Source organism: Blennius ocellaris (genome assembly GCF_963422515.1).
Source record: "Blennius ocellaris genome assembly, chromosome: 16".
Taxonomy (NCBI): domain Eukaryota; kingdom Metazoa; phylum Chordata; class Actinopteri; order Blenniiformes; family Blenniidae; genus Blennius; species Blennius ocellaris.
The window spans coordinates 1,348,978-1,368,873 of NC_137665.1; the positions used below are offsets into that span (position 1 = coordinate 1,348,978).

The 19,896-nt window shown below is 43.2% G+C and overlaps 2 protein-coding genes across 2 annotated transcripts in view; one reads left to right on the forward strand and one right to left on the reverse strand.

Annotated features, from left to right (window-relative positions):
* LOC308141248 (choline transporter-like protein 2) overlaps positions 1-10,170 on the reverse strand; it is a 29,786-nt gene extending 19,616 nt beyond the window's left edge. Inside the window, exon 1 of the mRNA XM_080511334.1 lies at positions 10,010-10,170. Within this exon, the coding sequence (XP_080367460.1) occupies positions 10,010-10,037 (28 nt within the window). The 5' untranslated portion in view covers positions 10,038-10,170. The remainder of the gene's footprint in view (positions 1-10,009) is intronic.
* A 5,001-nt stretch (positions 10,171-15,171) lies between these two features.
* Positions 15,172-19,896, forward strand: part of LOC308141254 (glutaryl-CoA dehydrogenase, mitochondrial-like) — a 6,949-nt gene continuing 2,224 nt past the window's right edge. Inside the window, exons 1-7 of the mRNA XM_080511340.1 lie at positions 15,172-15,840; positions 16,688-16,720; positions 17,712-17,852; positions 17,932-17,994; positions 18,081-18,251; positions 19,132-19,261; positions 19,673-19,889. Coding sequence (XP_080367466.1) covers positions 15,621-15,840; positions 16,688-16,720; positions 17,712-17,852; positions 17,932-17,994; positions 18,081-18,251; positions 19,132-19,261; positions 19,673-19,889 — 975 coding nt within the window. The 5' untranslated portion in view covers positions 15,172-15,620. The remainder of the gene's footprint in view (positions 15,841-16,687; positions 16,721-17,711; positions 17,853-17,931; positions 17,995-18,080; positions 18,252-19,131; positions 19,262-19,672; positions 19,890-19,896) is intronic.

The following is a 19,896-nucleotide window of genomic DNA, read 5'->3' on the forward strand; positions in this document are numbered from 1 at the left end:
CACCCAGCTTCCCCACCTCCACCCACTCAGCTTCCCCACCTCCGCCCAGCTTCCCCACCTCCGCCCACTCAGCTTCCCCACCTCCACCCACTCAGCTTCCCCACCTCCGCCCAGCTTCCCCACCTCCACCCACCCAGCTTCCCCACCTCCACCCACTCAGCTTCCCCACCTCCGCCCAGCTTGCCCACCTCCACCCACTCAGCTTCCCCACCTCCACCCACCCAGCTTCCCCACCTCCGCCCACCCAGCTTCCCCACCTCCGCCCACTCAGCTTCCCCACCTCCGCCCACCAAGCTTCCCCACCTCCGCCCACCCAGCTTCCCCACCTCCGCCCAGCTTCCCCACCTCCGCCCACCCAGCAACAACAATCCAACTTGGTAGTTTTATTTTGACAGTTCCTGTAACAACAATCCAACTTGGTGGTTTTATTTTGACAGTCACCATAATAACAATCCAACTTGGTAGTTTTATTTTGACAGTCACCATAATAACAATCCAACTTGGTGGTTTTATTTTGACAGTCACCATAATAACAATCCAACTTGGTAGTTTTATTTTGACAGTCACCATAATAACAATCCAACTTGGTAGTTTTATTTTGACAGTCACCATAATAACAATCCAACTTGGTGGTTTTATTTTGACAGTCACCATAATAACAATCCAACTTGGTGGTTTTATTTTGACAGTCACCATAAGAACAATCCAACTTGGTAGTTTTATTTTGACAGTCACCATAATAACAATCCAACTTGGTAGTTTTATTTTGACAGTCACCATAATAACAATCCAACTTGGTGGTTTTATTTTGACAGTCACCATAATAACAATCCAACTTGGTGGTTTTATTTTGACAGTCACCATAATAACAATCCAACTTGGTGGTTTTATTTTGACAGTCACCATAATAACAATCCAACTTGGTGGTTTTATTTTGACAGTCACCATAATAACAACCCAACCTGGTAGTTTTATTTTGACAGTCACCATAATAACAATCCAACTTGGTGGTTTTATTTTGACAGTCACCATAATAACAATCCAACTTGGTGGTTTTATTTTGACAGTCACCATCATAACAATCCAACTTGGTGGTTTTATTTTGACAGTCACCATAATAACAATCCAACTTGGTAGTTTTATTTTGACAGTCACCATAATAACAATCCAACTTGGTGGTTTTATTTTGACAGTCGCCATAATAACAATCCAACTTGGTGGTTTTATTTTGACAGTCACCATAATAACAATCCAACTTGGTAGTTTTATTTTGACAGTCACCATAATAACAATCCAACTTGGTAGTTTTATTTTGACAGTCACCATAATAACAATCCAACTTGGTAGTTTTATTTTGACAGTCACCATAATAACAATCCAACTTGGTGGTTTTATTTTGACAGTCACCATAATAACAATCCAACTTGGTAGTTTTATTTTGACAGTCACCATAATAACAATCCAACTTGGTGGTTTTATTTTGACAGTCACCATAATAACAATCCAACTTGGTGGTTTTATTTTGACAGTCACCATAATAACAATCCAACTTGGTAGTTTTATTTTGACAGTCACCATAATAACAATCCAACTTGGTGGTTTTATTTTGACAGTCACCATCATAACAATCCAACTTGGTGGTTTTATTTTGACAGTCACCATAATAACAATCCAACTTGGTAGTTTTATTTTGACAGTCACCATAATAACAACCCATCCTGGTGGTTTTATTTGTGATCCACTGATCCGTCAGTAGTTTCAGGAGGATTCACTAAAGCCAACATGCAGCATCGACCCAAACCTTCCCGTTGTTCCTGCAGCTCAGTGTTTGTTGGCACGCCGTCTCACATTCCTGGCCCCGCCCACATTATCTTATTGAAATCGCCCCGTTTTCTTTGTGTTTTATTTCCTGGGTTGAACCCGTCCAGGAGCCAGAAGGACACACGGACGTCTGGTCTGCTGACACCAGGTTCAGCTGAGGGTTTGTGTATAAGCAGAAAGAGTGACAGCAGCTGGAGGCTACATGCCTGTCATTACGGGAAAAGAGCGTTTAAATTCACATCTATTTATAGGTTACAAAGGAAACGCCCCCCTCTCACACACACACACACACACACACACACACACACACACACACACACACACACACACTGACTCCCTGGGACAGTTTGATTCTCAGAGAAGTGACGAGACGTGGAGAGTTTCTTCACATGGAGGACTGAAGTGAAAAGAGAAGAATGTGAAACAGGAAACCACAAGAGGAAGTAAATAAACTACATGAAGACTGACGGGATGTTTGCTGTTGGTTTGTTGTCGATGGAGAGAAGGAAGTAAACAGAGTCGACGTGGTGAATGACATTCATGCTGTGTTCATGGACATGGAGGGCCACTGGACATCATGGGCATGACTCCATCATGACATCATCCATCATTACATCATCCATCCATCATAACATCCATCCATCAATCAGAACATCATCCATCCATCATAATATCATCATACCATCCATCCATCAATCATAACATCATCCATCCATCATAACATCATCATACCATCCATCCATCAATCATAACATCATCCATCCATCCATCAATCAGAACATCATCCATCCATCCATCAATCAGAACATCATCCATCAATCATAGCATCATCATACCATCCATCCATCAATCAATCAGAACGTTATCCATCCATCCATAACTCCATCTTACCATCCATCCATCATAACATCATCCATCCATACCTCCATCAATCAATCAGAACATCATCCATCCATCATAACATCCTAACATCATCCATCCATCATCAATCAATCAATCATAACAGCATCCATCCATCCATCAATCATAACATCCATCCATCCATCCATCATAACATCATCCATCCATCCATCATAACGTCATCCATCCATCCATCCATCATAACATCCACCCATCCATCCATCATAACATCCACCCATCCATCCATCAATCAATCAAAACAGCCATCCATCATAACATCCATCCATCCATCCATCCCTTTACAAAGTCATACATCCAAATATAAACTATGATTCCAATATTTTTTTTTAAACGTTAATGGTGAAAGTTTTAATAAGAAACAGGAAAACTACAGAGACGATAGAACTTAAGATTTGATGGCTGAAAGAAATGAATCGTATCAAATCCAGGAAAGTCAAACTCAACATTTGTCGTTGAAAACCAAGAACAGCCTCGGTGAGACGAACAAATCAACAACAGGAAAAGTTGACATGAAAGGAGAAGAGCTGCAGTGAGAATGAAGTGCAGGGGAACGACAGATCAAAGACGCTGCTCAGGATCACTAGAGAGTCTCAAAGTGCTCAAATTAAAGTTCCTCTCTTAGAAAGAGGAAGAAGAAAAGAGAATACATTCCTTTATAGATTTCACTTTTTAGAGAACGACTTCCTGAAATGCAGCAGAGGGGAGATGTAACACTACTTCTGTTGTTTAACGCTTGAAACCGTCTGGCAGAAAATAGTAGAAAATATCCTTTTAGAGCACTATTTGGCAGGAAGTGGATTCACTTGGAATCAGGGGACAGTCATCGCTTTATACGTCACCTTTAGCTAAACAAAGGTGTTTTTCTTTTTAAACTAGAAAAGATAAGTGAGGAGCAGAAAGGGAAGAAAACTTTGTATTTTTTAACTGGCAGCCTTCACGATGTAGTTCAAGTCTTTTACAGACTTTAACAACTGAACAAAAACTCCTTTGATCTCCTACATTATATTTCTTAGCAATGTCTGAGTGACGAGTAGCAATATCTTTATTTCTATTTCTTTCTATGTTGGATCACTTCTGCTTGTCAAGAACAGTTGTAAAACATATTATCAATAGAAGTAGAAGGAGGAGGAGGAGAAGAAGAAGAAGAAGAAGGCTCCAAAAACAGAAGAAGAAAGAAGAAAGAAGAAGAAAAAGACTCCAAAAACAGAAGAAGAAACAGTCAAGAACAGTTGTAAAACATATTATCAATAGAAAAAGAAGGCGGAGGAGAAGAAGGCTCCAAAAACAGAAGAAGAAAGAAAGAAGAAGAAAAAGACTCCAAAAACAGAAGAAAAAGAAGATGAAAGAAGAAGGCTCCAAAAACAGAAGAAGAAGATGAAAGAAGAAAGAAGAAGGCTCCAAAAACAGAAGTAGAAGAAGATGAAAGAAGAAAGAAGAAAGAAGAAGGCTCCAAAAACAGAAGAAGAAAGAAGAAAGAAGAAGAAAAAGACTCCAAAAACAGAAGAAGAAGAAGATGAAAGAAGAAGGCTCCAAAAACAGAAGAAGAAGAAGATGAAAGAAGAAAGAAGAAAGAAGAAGGCTCCAAAAACAGAAGAAGAAACAGTCAAGAACAGTTGTATAACATATTATCAATAGAAGAAGAAGAAGAACAAGAACAAGAAGAAGAAGAAGAAGAAGAACAGTGATGTCAGGTGAAAAGGGGGCGGGGCTCTACTGTCTGACTCACTCATGCTGTGAAACCACTTGAGGAATGTAATAAATGCTTTGAGGAGCGGCTTTCACCACAGGTGTTCAACTATGCAAATCATTTCCCTTGTGATCTCATATCAAGTATGTATCTGATAAATAATTTCGTTCTAAAAATAGTACAAACTCAGCAACACACCTTTGGCATTGTTTAGTCTTAAAACTTCAGGAATGAATTAAAAACGGTTTCTATTTCTGTTTCGTGTAAACAGACTTGTGAACTTCGTTTCTGTGCATGTGACCGGCTTCAGTAGTGGTTTATTTTGAAATTGTACGTATGACAGGAGAGATCCAGTGATACATAACAGCAGTGAAAGGAGTCATATTTATAATAAATATCTACATCAGAACGTTGTTATTGGCCACAGGTAAAGTTAAAGAGCGACCTGCCGTCACACGGACGACGTCCACGGCAACAAGAATCAGACGAGGTGGAAACCGAGGATGTTGACACAACAAACAACGGTGAGAGAAACTGTAAACAGAGACGAGCAGAGCGACGTGTCCACCTGGACGTTCACACTGCAGGGGTGAGGCTTCTAGTTCTATAGGTCTATGTTCCTGCTCCTCCTGCTGCTAGTGTCAGTAGCTTCTAGTTCTATAGGTCTATGGCCCTGCTCCTCCTGCTGCTAGCGTCAGTAGCTTCTAGTTCTATAGGTCTATGGCCCTGCTCCTCCTGCTGCTAGCGTCAGTAGCTTCTAGTTCTATAGGTCTATGGCCCTGCTCCTCCTGCTGCTAGCGTCAGTAGCTTCTAGTTCTATAGGTCTATGGCCCTGCTAGCGTCAGTAGCTCCTAGTTCTATAGGTCTATGGCCCTGCTAGCGTCAGTAGCTCCTAGTTCTATAGGTCTATGGCCCTGCTCCTCCTGCTGCTAGACAAGTAGCTTCTAGTTCTGTAGGTCTATGGCCCCGCTTCTCCTGCTGCTAGCGTCAGTAGCTTCTAGTTCTATAGGTCTATGGCCCTGCTAGCGTCAGTAGCTCCTAGTTCTATAGGTCTATGGCCCTGCTAGTGTCAGTAGCTCCTAGTTCTATAGGTCTATGGCCCTGCTCCTCCTGCTGCTAGACAAGTAGCTTCTAGTTCTATAGGTCTATGGCCCTGCTCCTCCTGCTACTAGCGTCAGTAGCTTCTAGTTCTATAGGTCTATGGCCCTGCTCCTCCTGCTACTAGCGTCAGTAGCTTCTAGTTCTATAGGTCTATGGCCCTGCTCCTCCTGCTGCTAGCGTCAGTAGCTTCTAGTTCTATAGGTCTATGGCCCTGCTCCTCCTGCTGCTAGCGTCAGTAGCTTCTAGTTCTATAGGTCTATGGCCCTGCTGCTAGCGTCAGTAGCTTCTAGTTCTATAGCTCTATGGGCCTGCTCCTCCTGCTTCTAAAACTGCCTCATGTGGGCGACAGACCAGAAACATCTGGTTCAGGTGACCCGGTATGGACGGAGCCTCAAAAAAGACGAGGAGGTTGATTTGGCGTCCAGCAGGAAGCAGAGCTCCGAGGCCTGAAGAGGCTTTTCAAACTGCAACAATCAAAACGGTTCCAGTGACACCAGCAGCATAGAACCGTGACCACAGACAGGAAGCGGAACCCTTCAAACTCTGCTGATGAACAGAAACAGGAGACGAGCATGTAGACCCTCCGTCTGCTCTGGTTTGTGCCGACTGCTCCGCAACCACCGGGTCACGTGACCCAGCCGGGCTCACATCTGCACGCCAAGTGGAAACGGATGACAGCGGCGTACGTTTTGTTAGCGGCGGCGAAAAGGGAGGCTAGAAGTTCCTCCGTTTAAAACTTTTTAGAAGCGTGAAAACAGATTTTTTTTTTAACACGGGTCCCAGAGTGGGGAAATTCTAAAACCCCGGCTCCTGAAAGACAGCAAAGACAATCAATCCTCTGTGGAAAAAAGATGAGGTAACCCCCCCCCCTCTGTGATGTCATCAAATAACCACAACAATCAGGGACTACAAGCTGCAGAAGCTACTGACGCTAGCAGCAGGAGAAGGGTCATAGACCTATAGAACTAGAAGCTACTGACGCTAGCAGCAGCAGGAGAAGGGTCATAGACCTATAGAACTAGAAGCTACTGACGCTAGCAGCAGGAGGAGCAGGGCCATAGATCTATAGATCTAGAAGTTACTGACAGTAGCAGCAGGGCCATAGAACTATAGAACTAGAAGCTACACGCTAGCAGCAGGGCCATAGACCTATAGAACTAGAAGCTACTGACGCTAGCAGCAGGAGGAGCAGGGCAATAGACCTATAGAACTAGAAGCTACTGACGCTAGCAGCAGGGCTATAGACCTATAGAACTAGAAGCTACTGACGCTAGCAGCAGGAGGAGCAGGGCCATAGACCTATAGAACTAGAAGCTACTGACGCTAGCAGCAGGGCCATAGACTTATAGAACTAGAAGCTACTGACGCTAGCAGCAGGGCCATAGACTTATAGAACTAGAAGCTACTGACGCTAGCAGCAGGGCCATAGACTTATAGAACTAGAAGCTACTGACGCTAGCAGCAGGGCCATAGACTTATAGAACTAGAAGCTACTGACGCTAGCAGCAGGGCCATAGACCTATAGAACTAGAAGCTACTGACGCTAGCAGCGGGAGGAGCAGGGCCATAGACCTATAGAACTAGAGTTATATAGAGGTTTATGAGCAGGAATCTAAATTCCTATGTGTTCGGTCTTCTTCTGTGGTTTTTGGTGTGTTTGTTGAGTCACAGCGCCCCTAAAGGCCTGGCGGGTGAACTACACGCCCTGCAGCCTGGTGTGGACTCGTGTTCTTAGAGGCGTGTGGACGGAGGGTTTTGGAGAACAAAGACGGTTCTTCTCGTCGTGTGGACGTCTCCTAAATGTGGCTCATAATTACAGCTGCTGTGCAGCAGGGCAGGGTGGAGGTTGAGGGTTCAGCCTCCACGCAGCAGGGCAGGGTGGAGGTTGAGGGTTCAGCCTCCAGGCCTCTCATTGAGGTTCCTGCATCAATCTCAACCTAAAATTACTCCGACGCAGAAAAGTACAAGGTCTCAAATACTTTGGAACACACAGTGGAGTATTCCCTCTGTTTCCACAACACACACACACTTTAAAGGTTTTTTTTTTTTTTTTTTCCCCAGTCGAACAGCGTCTCTATTTTTCCACTTTTTGATCTCAGTTATAACACACCGCCACACCCAAACACACACACACACACCCAAAAAAAACCACACACACACACACTGGGATCCGCTGGTAAAGTAAATAAATTCTGCGTCACGAGGCATCGAGGGAAAACACTGTAAAAGAGATCACGATGTTCAGTCGCCGTCGATCACTGCGATGTCAAACTTGAATAATTCTTCACGAGAATTTAAACGTTCAGTAACTTATCAGACGGAACGATTTTCCTTTTCTTCTCCCGATCGTTCCTCTGCAACGTTCTTCCTGTCGTTCTGCTGGAACGTTCTGTTATTTCCCTTGCTTTGCCTGCATTTACGTGAATAGTTTGCTCTCGTACTGTAATTCCAGACTCAGAAATACTTTATGTCGCATCCGTCGATGAAACGTGCAGGTTTGGTTGCACGTTTGATTCCCCATCTGTCCTTGAGCAAGACACTGACGCCAGGATTGTTCATGAATGGGTGAATGTGACACTGAAGCGGCTTCCTGTTACCAGAATATTAAACGTTTTTTCAGGTATTTCTCTTCAAATATCCCTCCGTAAAACAACACTAATGTAAATTAAGAAAAATTTTAAAAAAGCATTTATACTGTGTGATTTGTAGTGATAAAGATATTAAGTGAAAGGATTAAAGTTCTTCTTACCCCCTTTTCAATCATGTAATACTCTTCTTGTCAAGTTGGATGAGTCATTTGGAAGAGTTTCTCTTTTTAGTTTTTTGTTCCTTCTCTTGGTTTTGGGATTTTTTTCTTTTGCACATGTTCATAAATAAATAAATAAATAAATAAGTCATTTTGGGTTGTAAAACAGTGAATTTCCGATAAACTGTCAATAACCGTAACACTTTAACAATCTTAGAAGTTCACAGCCAGATGCACGTACGTCTGATGGTGTACTTCATGGTGTACCTGATGGTGTACTTCATGGTGTACCCGATGGTGTACCCAATGGTGTACCCGATGGTGTACCCGATGTGTACTTCATGTTGTACCCGATGGTGTACCCAATGGTGTACCCGATGGTGTACCCGATGGTGTACCCGATGTGTACTTCATGGTGTACCCGATGGTGTACCCAATGGTGTACCCGATGGTGTACCCAATGGTGTACTTCATGGTGTACCCGATGGTGTACCCGATGGTGAACTTCATGGTATACCTGATGGTGTACTTCATGGTGTACCCGATGGTATACCTGATGGTGTACTTCATCGAGACCATCGGGTACACCATGAGGTACACCATGAAGTACACCATCGGGTACAACGTGAGGTACACCATTGGGTACACCGTCAGGTACAACATGAGGTACACCATCGGGTACACCATGAAGTACACCATTGGGTACACCATCGGGTACAATGTGAGGTACAACATGAGGTACACCATTGGGTACACCATCAGGTACACCATGAAGTACACATTGGGTACACCATCAGGTACACCATTGGGTACACCATCGGGTACACCATCGGGTACACCATCGGGTACACCAAAAAGACTGAAGTGAGGAACCCGAGTTCTGTCCTCTATGGTTCCTGAACGGACGACACACACACTTCTGGCGTTTTATTCTTGCCAAAGAATTTGCCGCGAATCTCACGACGTCTTTTGTCTCGGGCTGTAAAATCGCAGTGTGCCGAGGCCATTGTGGACTTATTGTGAGTCATTCCAGTTGTTGTGAGTCATTCCAGTTGTTGTGAGTCATTCCAGTTGTTGTGAGTCATTCCAGGGAGCAGAACACAAGGAGAACCGGGAAAACAATGTGAGCCAGAGGATCTGGCTTCACGTCTCACAGTGAAACGTCAGAATCCAGCAGCACATGCAGGGAGTGTCAGTGTGAAAGACGTTTTCAACAGGTGGTGGTATGGAGGGTGTAGGGAGGGTGGAGAGGGGGGGGGGGGTGGAGGGAGTAATTACACCCTTATCATGCTGCAGAACCACTCTGTGCACATGGAGGCAATAAAGTGGAAAAAGCCTTCACGCATGTGAGGTATTTCTCTAATAGGCTGACATCTATACATAGCTGCGGGCCGCGGAGCCGCCAGGCCGGCCTGAGGAATGTGGCGGCCGCCGGACGGATCCTCCACACGGACCCGCCGCGGCTCCGCGTCTCTGCGGGGAAAGACGCGCTCAGCCCCCGGGGGGGCCACGTCCGGCCCGGGCCGGCCTCATTACCATATGCTAATAAAGCGCTCTATTTCCCCCCGGGATCATTAACGACAAAACAAAACAAAAAAAGCAGAAAAGTGAGAGAAAGTACCGGGAGAAGTGTTTAAACCGCCACGTAGAGAAATAAAAATCACATTTAAGTTGCGAAACGAGCTGCAGAAGTTTGACGGAGTTTCTACCGGGGGGGGGGTTTAAATAATTACCATATTTCGGTTTCTCCTCCAGCTCCATGCTTAAGGACGGTTCCCGGGTGAAAGCTGCTCATAGGGGGCCGCCGCAGCTCATCTCCAGGCCGGACAGAGGAGGGGGGAACCGGGGCACCGGGGAACCGGGGAACCGTCACACCGAGCGGCTCCGGGGACAAGATCCCAATCTGCGGCGTGACCGTCCGGACAGCGTTTAAAGAGGGGGGCGGGGCTTAGAGCAGAGCGAGGGCCAATCAGGACGCGAGGTGGTTTGATTGACAGGGTGATCCTCCAATCACACAGCGAGGGCGGAGCGACGGTGTTTCTCTCGTACCGTTAACTAATAGAGACAAAAACAAATCACATAAAGACTCAATATGTGTTTATATTCAGAGCGAGAGGACTCGATATGGTCCTGATCTTGTTTTCTTGTGATACAACTTTTACTGTAAAATAAGAATGAAAAGTACAACGATAAGAATAATAAAGAAAGTCACACAGTGTTGTAGTATTTAACTCCGTGTTGACCTGAGGACGTCTGACACACTTATTCTAAAGCAGAACTTTTATTTCCTCGGGCTTTTCATTAAACAATAGATTTGCTGATCTTATTATGTCTATCTATTCTCCGTTGCATGCCTTTCACAATAACGTTTTAATGTAGTAAACAATCCCAATCACCTGGTTTTAATGTATTTCCTTTATTCGTTTGCAAAACACAGTGAATTGCTTTGTGTCTGAGTGGCTCTATAGAAATACATCTGCCTTGACTTGAGCTTTCCTCTCAATGCATACGTGTGTTTTTCTCAGGCAACTCCAGTTTTCTCCACAGAATAGATTTGATTTTTGACCCTGAAAAAAAAAATGGTCCCACAGATTTAAATTGAGCCTGTGTGGTCGTCTGCCTCTCTGTGTTTGCTCTCCGTCTTTCTCCGTCTTCACCCATCAGCTGCGACAGAATAAAAGATGGACGGATGGGATTTAGAAATACTTGAAAGAATAAAAACACCGTGCAATAAAGTTAAATAAGTGCATCACAGGGCAAACACGGGGAGAGGGAGACAGCCACAGTCACGCCTACTTACAATTTAGTCGGTAATTAACCTCACATGCATGTATTTGGAATCCAGGAGAACCAGGGGAACTCCCACGTTCTCACCGGCACAACAAGGCTCCTGAACTCACTGATATTCTGATCATTTTCTCCAGAATGTTTGCGGCAGGACGAGACGGATCGTCTCAGTGTTTAATAAAAACCGCGGGGCTGAGATCAAATGTTTGTCCTCATTGGCCTGAGGGTGCAGCAGAACCAACGACCCAGCAGAACTTTTAATGGCCTGATGAAAGTCAAGACAACATTAATTATAAAAGCAATGTGATCATTCATAATTCACGGCGGAGGTCCGGCAGTACCTGGTCAGCTGGCTGCAGCTGCACACCAGATATGAAAGATCCAATAGTAGGAAACAGACTCCCTGAGAGGCCTGTTATTATTTTTAGGCACCATCGCCCATGAATAACTTAGTGAAGAAAAAAGCACTTTCTATGCAGACAAAGTCTGTAATGTTGTGGTTTTATAAGGACCGTCCGTTAACTTTACACCCTGAATAATAAATCCCGCTAGCAGAAATCTCAGGCAGTGACGACGGTTCGTTATAATAACTTCGGCAGGCGGCCGGTCTCCCTTTAAAACTGCTGCTGAGTCACACGAGTAGAAATGTCAGAGATCTGATTCAGGTCATCCTCTCTCACGTTTAAATCCTTGTAATCTGCCCCTTGATCACGAAAGCGACGGAGGCGGCACATATGGAGTTGATTTCAGCTCATTATAGGCTGCAGGAGTGTCATGTTGTCTGGGGCAGCAGCACCTTCAGTAGATTCCATGTGACAGTCGTGGAAATGGACTTAAAGTGCTCCAGTGCTCTAAAATACAAAAATGACTTCTAAAATACCAAATTTCACTTCTGTAAAAACTGAAAATCTGAGGATTTATGGAAGAGAAGTTAAGCATTGCTCATTTGTTTGCAAAATTTTTTTTTATTTAAAGTTGCTTTGATGTCTCTCGCCATTGCTTTTCACTTTGGACGTAGCGGACGGCCTGGTTCTTCGCCCGCTGAGGTCAAGAGGCCGAAAGAAGTCAAAGTGAATCTTAAATGTACAAAATGTTTGCTTGACACAAATCAGTATAAAATAAAGTAGTCAACCAGCCTGATCAATTCTCAAAGACAATTTTGCAATCTTCTGTTACGCTATGCAATTCAGGTTTCCACCACAGGATGGTGTATTGAGTCACTGAAGACAAAGTCGGGAAGAGTGTATGACCTTAGTGTTTGCATGACAACTGTGCTCGAAGCTGCTGGAAACTTTGTGAAAACTACTCCGAAGGCATAACTTTTTAAAGACAACTTATTTATGACAACCATTTTCAACTCAGAGGAAAAATGTTTTGTTTGTATGACTATGTATGTACTGAATGTCCACACTGTTCTATTAATTCAACAATCTATTAATTGTTTTTGTATTTTGAGGAAAACGTCACATTTTCCTCTAATTTCACTTTCGGGAACAAAACGATTCTTTACTTTGTTGTTATTGTTGAAGTATGAATAATTTAATAGACACTCCTGATACCTTCGTCCAGATGGCGCATTCCTTTTTTAATGTTTTTATTCTATTCAAGACAAATGATAAAAACTATGAAAATGCATAATTTTCTGGTACATCAGTGGGAGTGTTGGTTTTTGCCTTTTTGTGCATTATTTACTATAATTTTACCTGTTTATATTGGCTTTTTTATGTTTTTGTATTTTACATCGTTTGCATATTTTCAGATTTTCCATGTTCATGGATCCTGGGGGACAGTTGCTGTATTTCACTGCCATACTTATATGTTTATATGTGACAAACAATAAATCTAATCTAATCTAATCTAGTCGGGACAGGAGAACTGTTGTGAAGACTTTGGAAACCCTTGTTGTATCTGCTGTCTGGATTCAGTGTGATTATACTATTGAGGGATCTATTTTCTCCCGCTGTCTGGATTCAGTGTGTTAATATGATTAAGAGATCTACTTTCTTCTGGGGAAACTTGCGAATGAAGCCAACTCGCACGCCCCCATCAACCAGCCAATCACAGCCTTGCAAAGAGACGGGGATGTCCCTGAAAGGCAGCCATCTTTGGTGATGACAGTTTTATCATAGATGCAGAGATAATCACTCATTTTTAAGTTTTTGCATTTCAGTTTATTTGTTAAGCATTTCATCAAACAAACCTGGATTCACCCGTGGAAGTTTGCGCTCACGTGTCGTCTTGGCGTGTTTATTTCAGCCGTGAAGCCTCACCCAACATGGCGTTCCCGTGTGGCCAGACTGCTGTGCGTGATGACGTCACAGTATGTTTTGACGTTGCGTCAGCGGAGCGGTGAATTCAGGACAAGGGTTATTTATCCCCCCCCCCCCCCCCGAACAGGTAAATACTCCTCGATCCTCCTCTGCTGTGTGTTTTACTCGCGTTCCTCACATAAAGTGCGTTTTTTCGTGCAGTGTTGTGTTGAACTAGTTTGTTATAGGAGCAGTTCAGGGATGTTACGAGCTGCTTACTGGAGAGCTAACGTCGTTAGCATGTAGCTCCCGTCAAGTGAACCCGCACTGAACTTTAACTGCGCTTTTATTAACGCCTTTACGGTAAAACACAAGACCGTCATTCTCGATCCAAGTTTAAGAGTACTTTTCTCCAAATTCCTACAGTACTATCCTTTGATATTGCTTGCAGTAGTAAAGAAGTATGTCTAGTATTGCCCCGAAGTGGAATTGGGCATAAATCTATGAAGAATTTCTTTTTATTGCATTTTGAAAACAGACGAGACCATTATTTTCGTTAATTTGCTCCAAGTTTGAGTACTTTTCTCCAAATTACTACAGTAATGCTCTTTGATATTACTTGTAGTAATACAGGAGTATGTCTAGTATTGCCCTGAAGTGGAATTGGGCATAAACCTATGAAGCATTTCTTTTTATTGCATTCTGAAAACCATTATTTTCGTTAATTTGCTCCAAGTTTAAGAGTACTTTTCTCCAAATTCCTACAGTAATACTTGTAGTAATACAGGAGTATGTATAGTATTGCACTGGAGTGAAATTTGATGTAAACCTATGAATAATTGTGTTTCACGACAAATTGTAAACAGACTGTCTGTCGTTGCTTTCAGGGCTTTTATTCTGAAGGATTTCCTTCCAGCGTTGCGGCCGTACGCCGGCTTGTGTTTTACCGTAAATGCGCTAATAAAAGCGCAGTTTAAAATTGAGTGCGGGCTCACTTGACGGCAGTTGTTATTCAGGGCTACGAGAGTAAACCTCTAATTTGCCACGTAAAACTTAATATGCCTCAACTATGGTTCGTGATTTACTGCTATTTATTTACGATTTATTGTAGCTTACATGTGGCTTCAGCTGGTATGTATAGAGAGAAATCATACAAATAAATGTTTAGACTAGTGATCATTCTGATGCAAATTAGTGAATAAACGTCAGTACAAAACCACACGTGTAACAACAGTGTGAGGCTACATAAATCCAGATATAATCCATATTAAGATCTGTCAGATTCCAAATTAAAAAGCTTATAATTGTTGTTCCCAGCAGTAGAGAGGGAGCTGGATGGAAGCTCTGCAGTCTTCTCACCTTAAAGAACCCCTGGCCTCATTAAATACTAGTGTCTAGAACTATCTATTGTCTATCAAGTCAAAACCAGAGGCCGGTGTCGAGACGAAGACCTTCTGCAGTATAAATCAGATTTTCCACTTAAAGCTGGGTTCACATGTATGTTTTTGTGTGAGGAAACCCAGGAATATACGGGGAGAAAGTGTAAACTCCTGCACACAGAACGGCCCGGCTGGTGTCTGAACCTTGTGGCTGTGAGACCAGAGGGCGAAGCAGGAAGTGTGAGGAGATCATTAACCTCCTTCAACCAGCCTGAGCAGCAACAGAGCAAAAACCAAAATAATCGCAACAATTATAGCAAAAGCAAAAACAAAAGGACACAAAAAAAGAGAAAAACAGAACGAAACAAAAAAAAACAACGAAACAAAACAAAACAAACAAAAACAGTAAGGACAAAAAAAGAAAAGAAAAGAGGAAAACAGAACGAAACAAAACAAAAACAAAAACAGGAAGGGAAAAAAAAAGAAAAGAAAAGAGAAAAACAAAAAAAAACAAAAACAGGAAGGAAAAAAGAAAACAGAAAAACAGAACGAAACCAAAAAACAAAACAAAACAAAAACAAACAAAAACAGGAAGGAAAAGAAAAAAGAGAAAAACAGAACGAAACAAAAAAAAAACAAAAAAAACAAAAACAGGAAGGGAAAAAAAGAAAAGAAAAGAGAAAAACAGAACAAAACAAAAAAACAAAACAAAACCAAAACAAACAAAAACAGGAAGGAAGAAAAGAAAAGAGAAAAACAGAACGAAACAAAAAAAACAAAACAAAAACAGGAAGGAAAAGAAAAGAGAAAAACAGAACGAAACAAAAAAACAAAAACAGGAAGGAAAAAAAAAAACACCAACAACAGCAACAACAAAAAAAGCAAACAACACACTGTAGTTTTCCAGAACTTGTTGAAAAACGTCCTTCATGCGTCAGAGAAAGGTTTTGGTCTCCTCCGCAGGGATTCTTCTCTTCTTCACCTCGGTTGTTGTTCGTCTTGTACGTTCCCCCGGATCTCAAGTCGTCTTGTCGTCCGTCCAGGTTTCCGCCATGAGGAGCGCCGCCTGCAGACTGTTGGCCTCTCCTCAGCGACGAGCCGTCGTCACGGCGACCAGAGCGCAGGGCGGCGCCGCGGCGACCAGACGGGGTTCGTACCAGGAGTTCAGGACGTTTAAACTCTTCCGATCTTCACCCGTTCGTAATCATTCAAATATCAAATCGTGCAACTTTTTCGCCACTTTCCGGCTGTGTTCTAGTTTTTTGAAATCTTGTCAACTTTTTTAAATAAAAATGCCACTTTTTTCCAACGTTAGCGGATGGAGACATTTTTAACTAGCTATAACTTCTTCAAATCTTTACCGATTTCAACTATTCAACTTTATCAACTGTTTCAACTTTTTGTAACTTGTGCAACTTTTTGAAACTTGTTCAACTGTTTGACACTTTTTCAACTTTTTGAAACTTGTTCAACTTTTTGAAACTAGTTCAACTGTTTGACACTTTTTCAACTTTTTGAAACTTGTTCAACTTTTTGAAACTAGTTCAACTTTTTTGAAACTTTTTCAACTGTTTGACACTTTTCAACTGTTTCAACTTATTGAAACTTTTTCAACTATTCAACTTTATCAACTTTTTCAACTTTTTGTAACTTGTGCAACTTTTTGAAACTTGTTCAAATGTTTGACACTTTTTCAACTTTTTGAAATTTGTTCAATTGTTTGACACTTTTTCAACTTTTTGAAACTAGTTCAACTTTTTTGAAACTTTTTCAACTTTTTCAACTGTTTGACACTTTTCAACTGTTTCAACTTATTGAAACTTTTTCAACTGTTCCCAACTTTTTCAACTTTTTTCCACTTTTTCCACTTTTTCAAAGCATTCCAGTCTACCTACCGCAGGCAGGCAGCACAAAGCATTACAGTTTGCATTCACACTTTCATGCATTTGCCTTGGGAAATGCAGATCATCTAGTATTTGTTTGTTTTTCTCCACAGATGCAGAGAAGACGGAGCAGAAGCCCCGAACACGTAAGTCAAACAAGTTTTGGGAAACTGATATCCTATTACTTTTTGTAAACTCTGCCATATTTGTTCCCAATACACCTGTAGTGTGTGACGGGACCAGAATATATGTGTGTGATCTGCATCAACGAGCCTTTTCCATTGCCGGTCCTAACCTCTGGAATTGAAATCTTTTTGAAATCTCGTCAACTTTTGGAAATATTTCAACTTTTGTGCAACTTTTTTCCAATGTTAACGGATGGAGAGATTTTTTACCTCGCTATAACTTCTTCAAATCTTCACCGATTTCAACCATTCAACTTTTAAACTGTTGCAACTGTTTCAACTTTTTTCAACTTGTAACATTTTCAACGGACACTTTTTCAACTTTTTGAAATGTTTTTAACTTTTCAACTTTTTCCACTTTTGTTAACTTTTCCAACTTTTTTCAACTTTTTCAACTGTTTGACACTTTTTTAACTTTTTCAACTATTTCAACTTTTTGAAACTTGTGAAACTTTTTGAAAATCGTAAAAAAAAATTGAAAATCGTAAAAATAAATTGAAAATCGTGCCAATTTTTTGAAAATCGTGCAATTTTTTGAAAATCGTGCCAACTTTTTGAAAATCGTGCAATTTTTTGAAAATTGTGTAGCTTTTTAAAAATCGTGCAATTTTTTGAAAATCGTGCCAACTTTTTGAAAATCGGGCAATTTTTTTTTAAATTGAAATTTTTGGAAAATTGTGCATTACAGTTTGCCAGCAGCATTCACACTATCATGCATTTGCCGCGGGAAATGCAGATCATCTAGTTTTTATTGCTTTAACTTTTTTTTATTGTTCTTATTGTTTTAAATGTTTTTACGTTACCTCTTATATTTTTATTTCAATGTACAGCACTTTGTCTCAGCTACGGCTGCTTAAAGCGCTTTATAAATAAAGTTGAGTTGAGTTGAGTTGAGTGTCCGTAAATCCATTATATTTGATAGAAGAATTCCTTTGTGACGTTCCTCCGCCAGCGAAAGTCCAGTTCAACTGGCAGGACGCCCTGGACCTGGAGGGTCAGCTGACCCAGGACGAGGTCCTGATCCGGGACTCCTTCAGGACGTACTGCCAGGAGAAGCTGATGCCTCGGATCCTGCTGGCCAACCGGAACGAAGGTGAGGACGCCCCGCCCCCAGAGCGCCGCTAGTCCCCGCCTCCAGTCGCTGTTTGTGACGTTGTTGCCGCCGTGTGAAGTCTTCCACAGGGACGTGGTGTCGGAGATGGGCGAGCTGGGCGTGCTGGGCCCGACCATCCAAGGTCAGACCGTCCCTACAACACGCCTCATCGGACCCCCGACAGTAGCACTGACGCTGACTCCGCCCCCTTGTGTGTGTGTGTTTCAGGGTACGGCTGCGCGGGGACGAGCTACGTGGCGTACGGTCTGATCGCCCGGGAGGTGGAGAGGGTGGACAGCGGCTACCGCTCGGTGATGAGCGTCCAGTCGTCGCTGGTCATGCATCCCATCCACGCCTACGGCAGCGAGGAGCAGAAGGAGAAATACCTGCCCAGGCTGGGTGAGCGCCACCTGCAGGTTCTTTATAATACCGACGGTGACGGCGGGTTTTAGGGTCATTATGTTGAAGATCTGCAGTTGGTTTTGTCTTCATAGCGTCCAGACCAGGGGTCGGTGACCTTTAATGCTCAAAGAGCCATTTGGTCCCGTTTCCCACTGAACACAACACCCAGAGAGACACATTTTATTTTGACAGTCCCACAGGAAGACCATGCCAGGACGACACGACACACTAAACCTTCTTCACTGCTGGTTGACGACTTACAACTCATAAACTAAACTACATGAACTAAGCAACAGAAACACAATTACTACCAACACTACAAACCTAACATAACCCCCAATAGTTACATTTAAAACACCACAAACAGAAACTCCCATGATGCATTGCAGCTCTCAGCTCATTTATCGCTACACATTATTAAAATGGAAGATAAACGTGGGAGATGTGGATTGTTAGAACCATGAGTGTGATGGTGTGTCTTTAATGTCCTGTAGTTGTTGTGGAATTCACTAGAATGTTCCGTCACTCTCAACAAGTCTGGAATGAACCTCCTGGAACTGTGGGCTTTTACTGTGAAAGGTACAGGAAGCTCCCAGCTTGTAGTGTTGGTAGTAATTGTGTTTTTGTTGCTTAGTTCATGTAGTTTAGTTTATTAGTTGTAAGTCGTCAACCAGCAGTGAAGAAGGTTTAGTGTGTCGTGTCGTCCTGGCGTGGTCTTCCTGTGGGACTGTCAAAATAAAACGTGTTGGGAAACGGGACCAAATGGCTCTTTGAGCATTAAAGGTCACTGACCCCTGGTCTAGACCATCAGACTAATCCTGTCCTCCCTGAGCACCACTAGAGGAGCCTAACGCCTCCACACTGTGTCGTGTCTCAGCTCGGGGGGAGCTGCTGGGCTGCTTCGGCCTGACGGAGCCCGACCACGGCAGCGACCCCGGCAGCATGGAGACCCGGGCCAGGTTCAACCCCAGCAGCCGCACCTACAGTCTGACCGGAGCCAAGACCTGGTGAGGAGCCTCACACCACACCGGACCGGGTCCTGAACCCTGCTGGAGCCGCCTTTAGTACACAACAAGAACACAACAACAAGAACACAACAACAAGAACACAACAACAAGAACACAACAACAAGAACACAACAACAAGAACACAACACATCCTGTTTGTTTCTTCATTCACGTTCCTCAAACATTAACGTTGTTACACACACACACTGATCATTTTCCTCCATCATATTGATTCAATACTCAACCTGATCTGCTGAGCGTGTTATTCCCTCTTCTGGCCACACGGGGGAGCTCCTCACAGCAGAATGACAGTTTGATGCTGAAGTTTCCTCCTTGCAGAGCAGAGACGACACACACAGATCTGAGTTCAGTTTAGGACAAATTACTACCCCCCCCCCCCCCCCCCATCAGGATCACCAACTCCCCCCTGGCCGACATCGCCGTGGTCTGGGCCAAGTGCGAGGACGGGAAGGTGCGCGGCTTCATCCTGGAGCGCGGCATGAAGGGCCTCGCCACACCCAAGATCGAGGGGAAGTTCTCCCTGCGGGCGTCGGCCACCGGCATGATCCTGATGGACGAGGTGGAGGTTCCTGAGGAGAACCTGCTGCCCAAGGCGTCCGGCCTGGGGGTGAGTC